At 37.7% G+C, this 7,211-nt stretch overlaps 1 protein-coding gene across 1 annotated transcript in view; it reads right to left on the bottom strand.

Moving 5' to 3' along the window:
* Positions 1 to 4,038: 4,038 nt before the first annotated feature.
* Positions 4,039 to 7,211, bottom strand: part of GAK (cyclin G associated kinase) — a 122,058-nt gene continuing 118,885 nt past the window's right edge. The window contains 3 exon segments of the mRNA XM_074273221.1: positions 4,039 to 4,179; positions 5,916 to 6,053; positions 6,055 to 6,093. Coding sequence (XP_074129322.1) covers positions 4,078 to 4,179; positions 5,916 to 6,053; positions 6,055 to 6,093 — 279 coding nt within the window. The 3' untranslated portion in view covers positions 4,039 to 4,077.

Here is a 7,211-nt window from a genome sequence, read left to right as displayed (position 1 = left end):
AATATTAGTTCTTCTTTGGACTACTCTGCTACTAATTAAAAAAAAAAAAAAAATTCACTGGTCACTTTAAATGCTCCTTTTCCCAGTATCTGATAGCACTTTGAGAAATGCTTTGGTGACTCAATTTAACAAGCTCTGGAACCTTTCCTCATTCTGAGTCTGGAGTTACAGCTGTAAGCTATGAAGACTACATATTTTTCCATGATTCAAAGCATCTTTTCAATCAATGTACCTAATGCCTCAGATACCCATCTTCCACAGACTAGTGAATGAGTTCTCACTTGTAAATTAAAGATGGTTAAAGTGGGAGAAGAGACAATCCTCTAAATTTTTTCTAGATCTTCAGTAGCTCAGAGGAAAGTTTCTCAGATTTTCCTTCAAGTCCTTTTTCATACCTTGTTAAGAAACCTTTCTGCTCCTGAAGTTTAAAATTTCCTCTAAGCTGTAATTTATCAATCCCCTAATACTTCTTCATCTGTCTATGGATTGTCATCTATCAACGGAGTCGTGCTATCCCTTTTCCAGTTAATGATCTTAAATATGTATTCACTTGCTTACATAAAAATTAGGTTTCAAAACCTTTCAGCCCAACATAGGAATAATTTTATTTCTATTTTCTGACCTCTCTCCAGAGTATTTATTTACTCCTCTGCTATGAAAATAGAAAACAAGATTGGTTTCAGAATTATTTCCTCTGCCTATCATTTCTCCCCTATTCAACAATGATTCATTCTCTCTAAGCTCCACCCCACCCCTATTTCTGTGATCACCCTTGTAGAAACTTATTCTCCTATGTTTGGGATAAATCAATACAATCAAATAAGCTCTGATAAAATGCTTATTTAAAGAAATCAAATTAAAAAAAAAAATCAAATCAGATCATCTACAATGATCTGGGCATTTCTGACAAATTAGTAAAACAAAATTCCCCTCTCTTCATTTACTTTTCAAAATTTCAATTCATTATTCAGCAATACTGAAAAGAAACCTCATCCACTCCACCCCCTGAAAAAAATCTGCTAGGCCACCATCCTGTGTCTTCCTGTAACTGAATCTTGCCTACCTTATCTACCATAAACATATCAGTGTCCCTATATCACAGGGATCAAAAAAGACTCTCATTTCCTAATAAATAATAACTGATGGCAATAGACCTTTTTATTTCAACTTTTTATAAAGTCTCTGTTTATTCCCCATGACAATTTTCTAACAACCTCACCCTCTCCTTCCAAATTCCTTCCCTATGTTGCCCTTTCCTGGCAGCCAAACTTTGTGTCCTGGGGTGGGGAGAGGACTGGATCCAGGTGACTTCATCTAGCACCATAGAGCTTCAGATACTTCCTGTAGGTTCCATGAGGCGCCTCTTGGCAGCATTGACCTCCCTGAAGCAGAGAAAGCCCCAGATTAGAGACTTTCCTGAGGTGAGTGGAGAAGGGGCTAGATATTTTTTTGGTGTGGCCCAGTCAAAAAAAGTATTCTCCTCAGACCTAGATTAAATGCTGATAAAATAAGCAGAAACTTCCTATCTGCCCACCTGGGGATGACTTTTAGGCACTAGGGCAAGAAGGCAAATTTCCCTGCCTTGCACTGCAATGTTATCCCAACACAGGGATCAGTTACTGAGCAGGAAGAACTCAGCAACAGCACCAATGTATGACCACTGAATCATGACACCTACATGATTACAATTTCAGCCTATTTAGATTCATTTACTCACCATTTTTTTTTACCACTAATTTTACTAAAACAACTTAATGTCCTTTCTTTTTTTAAAAAAGAAGTCTTCTCTCTACTTTTCAACAATTCTCAGCTATTTCCCAAAGTCCAAGCTATTTGCGGAAATAAGTGCTAGCAGTCCAAAGGTCACTGGTAACATTTTGAACAGTCCGTATTGAACATTTCGGCCTACCTCCTGCTCTGCATGGATAGAAAGCCAGCCCCATTCCCCTCCTACAAGGTGCCAGTGCAGCCTCCTTTTTGCTTTGTTCCCTTTGTTCTTTTCATTTAGCATCTATCTTGGCAGACTCCAAATGGCCTACTCAAGTATTCCTACACGCTGATCATTGTATTCCAGCTCCCTTACTGAGTATAGCTCTTAGTGCCAGCTTCTTTCTAATGTTTTAGACTGCTTTTCTCAACCAGATTATGACACACTGCAGCCTCCCAAGACTTTGTAACTAAATTTGATAGATACTGTTCCTGAATACTATACTGGGGGTTCTTGTGGAGTTAAGGAAAGCCACTTTTATATATATATATATATATATATATATATATATATATAACCAGCAGAAAGAAATCTCTTTTTCAAATGGGCTGTAGTCTGAAAAACAAGAGATCACCAAGGAGTCAAATCAGATTAGTATTCTGGGAAGATAAAGCAATTGTAATGTACTTGTCAGACTGCCCCACTTGACCATTCCCACCCCCATAATTGAAAAATCAAAAATGTTTTCTTAACCCATGCTTTTCTTCTCATGTTCCTGCCACTAATAGCAAGAGCCACTCTAGACAGGAGATGGAAGTTAAAGTGCCCCCCCCCCCTTTCTGGTGTTTAATTCTAGAATCTCTCATCCCAGACATAGCCATTAGCTATTGATATAGCTAGAATTGGCATTAATATCTCAGGCTGGAGGAGGTAGGGAATTCTAAGACTTCTCAGAGGAAATCACTTCAGGTCATGCTATTCTGAAAAGGGTCACTATCCATTGCTTCTCTCTTTTTGCCTTATTTTTCCTACTGCCGTGTTTTCCTCCCCTTCTTTTTTTCAAAAAGAATGGAATATGTATGTGAAAATTCTCAACCAAACTCAGTAGCAACCCAGATTGTAAGGAATTCTTTGTCATTGTTAAAGTACCTCTTTGTTACGAATAGACATGAATCTGGTCCTTGTACTTAAGATAGTGAGTTACTTCTTGTGTCTAAGGTGTGTGTACTCAAAGCCAACAGCCATTTGCCTGGGTATATTATTAAAACATTCTGACAATAAAATGTATGGATCAGTCAATACAGTCAAGAGCTGACCAGACATACAATAAAAGAACAGTAAATTTTTCCAATTAACAAATTGCAAATGAGATCACATTTGCTGACTTCAAAACAGAAATAAGCATGGTAAACAATACTGAGCTCACACTTCAAGATCAGATTCAGAAATAAGTAGAACAATCTTTTTTTTCTATCAGCATATTTATAAAACCAATGGAATGCACACTATTCCACTGGAGAGGACATGGGGAAAAGAGTGGAGAATCAGAAGTTACAGGTGCCATGAGCTGGGAAAATAAACCCTGGCAATACAGTTTAATGTCCAAAAAGTTCTTCATAAATAACACAAAAGATTTTTTAACATGCAATCACTTATATTAAAAATGCCAGTGTTTCTCCATGTGACAATCAATCACTGTCCAGAATCATGAAATGTGATTTGCAAACAACTCGGTTCATTGCTTCCCATAACCAAGAATGCTGGCTTAGCGGCTGCCAATTCATTATAAGGAATGCAGGTTATCATCAGAAAACAGTTTAATTATATACAAAAGTGATTATCAGGATGATTACACAAAATACAGATGTAAATGTACACCTTCTATAGATTCAGGTAACAATGCTGTGCTTAGCAAATTCACTGTTTCTCATTGCACTAAAGAGCTTGGACTGAGGTGAGAGGCACTAAACATCAAACTCCAATCACAAACTAAGGAAACATAACAGAAGCACAAGTCAGAGTGGTCTTCCTTTTGGGCAAAAACCAACCAATATCAGTGGCTTTGGGATGAATGGCTCACTCTTCTTACACCACCGCACCCCAAACGAGGACGTCATTACACTTATGTGTGTTTCATAATCAAGATGAGTGGGAAAACAGGTTCGTTCTGGGCTATGATTGTGACATGGCGAGAGGCCTTTGCTGATTTGCATCTTACAATACACCCCATCTACAAGAGTAGAATTTCAAACTTGAGGATGAGTTCATGAAACTCTCTCTCAGATTCTAGGAACGTTAAGTCCAACAAACAACACCTTCAGACGCCATTCTGCTGCCAATGCATTTTGAAAATCCCCAAAACTGAGGTTTTAAAAAAGGGATTTGGATCCCTGATTTTCAAACTCTGACCAGGCATCATTTAACTCCATGAAGATCATTTTGGCATACTGCTCATATGGCTGCCCGGCGGCCTGGGAAGAAAGAATAGACAGACATCAGAAACTGGCAGCCTCCTCTCCACAGACTCAAGCGAGTCTTACCTGGCCTTCCCCTTGTTACCCCCACCCCCAACTTCTATAGCACTAACCAGAGCCACATGGCAAAAACTAGGGGTGATCTGATGGTGGCCAAGTACCCCAGACCATTTACAAAATGCCCACAAAGCCCAGCGAGAATTACAGCCAGGAGCTCATCTGGGCAAGAACAGCTACAACCGGGTAGATGTGTAGATCAGAGAAGCTTTGTGATCACTGATAAAGTAGTTATGAATAGTCCATTCTTTTACCTTTCTCCCAAATCTCAGTTGATAAAAATATCCCATCTGATTTGTTCTGGAGGTGAATGGGCTTTAACAATGGCAAAGCCGAACCCTGGTTTGGAATTGTCAAGTTGAACATCAGGGTTAAATAGTTTCTTCAGGTACCTAAGTCAACTCTCAATCCTCCTACAGTTCAAAGGGCAGGTAGTAAGCTCAGCAGTGCAGTTCACCAAGGCAAAGGCCGTAACACCTGCCAAGGTCCACAGGTGTGATTTAAGTAAGGGTACCCCAGAGCTGTGGGCTTCCCATCCTCAGCTCCAATAAGATGTTATTTTCTCATCGGATCCTCACAACAGCCCTGGGGGGCCAGTCCCTGAGCCAGCATTCTGTTCCATCTGTCTTCAATAAACCTTTGGCTAAAGATCAAGCCTTGGCTTCATATAGCCTAATAACCTTAGAAGAGCTAACAGGTTTCCAGTCTGCTCTGCAGTTTGATCACAAGAAAGACTCTCTTCTCCCTAGTCATTCAGCATAGGGACCTTCTCCTGACTGCAAACTTGAACAATACAAGGATGAGATAAACAACAAAAACAATAAGGATAATGACTGAACAATTAGTCTTGGCCAGTTATCTTAAAAAAAAAAAAAAAAAAAAAAAAAAAAGGTATTAACAAACCTACATAAGGGCAACACATAGTTTTTTCTTCCTTATTTTCCCTTCCTCCTCCCACCCTCTCCATCCTGGTTACTCCAAAAGACATCCTGATAACAAATGTGTGCCCAATACCAGACAACAGCAAAAAAGTACATATGAAAGTGAATGCTAAAAACTATTTTTATAGGTATTTGGAAAAAATAAAATGAGGAGGGCAAAGTATACACGATTCTACATAATCAACTAGTAACACTCTCTTTCCTTCCATCTATAGTTCTTCATTAATAATAGTGACATATCCAGGAAATAACAGCAACCTTTTAAATTCAACTTCCTCCACTAGCAATTTGCTTGCAGATCAGAGCATACAAGAGGCTAAGACTTAAAATCTTTCAACTAAATGTTAATGTTACACAGTAATACTGCATCTGATATAGTGCAATATCTAATTACTAACTAAAGTTATGAAACTTTAAAAGAAAATGTAAATTGTTCATCAGAGTTCAAGAATCCAAAATTAGATATTTTAAAATATTGAAAAAAAAGTTTATACTTTAATGTTGACAAAAATCAAAATTATTCAGCTTAGTGCTGGCAGTAGAGTCATCCACTTGTAGTTCAAAAACAAAAGTGGGGGGAGGTAGAGAAGAGGGAATGAGGAACAGAAAAGAAAAGAGGAAAGGAAAGAGGAGGGAAAGAAATGAAAAAGGAGAAAGGGAGAGGGAGATAGAGAAACAGGGAAGGGGAAGAAGAAAAGGGAGAGGCAAATCCCACAGGTACCCTGAACAGCTCACCTTGTCTGGATGAACCACCAGCACAGCTTTTCGATAGTATTTCTTCACCTGTTCAGGAGTCACCAGGTCTGCCATGCCAACTGGCTTCCACCTGCTTTCTCCTTCCCAGAGTACCATGTGCAGTGTGGAAATTAGTGCCCCTAATATTTCTCTCTTTTCCTTCAATCCAATCAAGAAGCTGAAACATTATGGAAAAAGAAATTTAATCTGTAAATTTGCAGATTCTAAAATTTTAGTTCATTAACAAAATACTCTATATGTCTTTCAGGAATTCCTGCTGTGAAAGAAAAGACTCCATTAATGAGAACATATTACTCTTTTGTGACTTAAAAGTCTTAGTAAGACCTCTATCCATAATGCCATATGCTGCTTTTATTTTTAAAGAGAAAATAAAACATTGATTCCACTCACAGATCTAGACTGTAGAATTAGCTAAAATAAATAGGATTTACCACATTAATAATGTAAACAAGAGTTCTAGTTTCAATTCAAGTAATAATGTTAAAGTTTTGTGAAAATAAAGATAATTTGATATGCTTCTCTAACAGTAGAGAACCATATAATTTATATACAATTAATGCTATAATTACTTTCTGAACATTAAAAGTAATGTTTTAAAAATATCAGACAATACTAGTTAAGTTTGTTTATATTAAAATATATTGGAATTCAGAATCAGTTCTAGTGAGATTTTGACATTCCTTAAAGCCAAGAAGTAGCACCATTCAAAATAAAGGACTTTAATTAACATGAATATAGTTGAATTACAAACTATTAGAGCTAGCAGACTTGTAAAATCATCACACACACACACACACACACACACACACACACACACACACACACACACACACACACACACACACACCCCTTTTTGTAAGGGTTCAAAGTAAGGTCAAGCAAAATCATATTAACAAGTAGCACCATTTCTAGAATTCACTATCACAAAAGGTTGCTGAACCAAAAACTGTCCTTAGTTGGCAACTGATCCTGAGAACAGTTATAGATTAAAATTAATCTTTTACAAGGGCTCAAAAACTCTTATCTAAATAAAATGGCCTGTTGGTTACCAGAAGTAACCTCTGCTCCTTTCTTCAAAACTCCTATAACCCTGTTCCACTGACATTGCCCCTATCCTGAATCACAAAATGAGATGCTCAAGTTAGGAGGGACCTAGAAGTTCATACTTTAATTTGTTTAATAACAAATGATTTGGCTTTGTGTTATCACCAAGAAGTATCCATTCAGTGCTATTTAAATACAGCTAGTGATGGGGGATGTACTAATATCCATCAT

This window comes from Sminthopsis crassicaudata, chromosome 6 (genome assembly GCF_048593235.1).
Source record: "Sminthopsis crassicaudata isolate SCR6 chromosome 6, ASM4859323v1, whole genome shotgun sequence".
Classification (NCBI taxonomy): Eukaryota; Metazoa; Chordata; class Mammalia; order Dasyuromorphia; family Dasyuridae; genus Sminthopsis; species Sminthopsis crassicaudata.
Note: the sequence above shows the minus strand (reverse complement) of the source record. Positions and strands in the feature narration are given on the sequence as shown.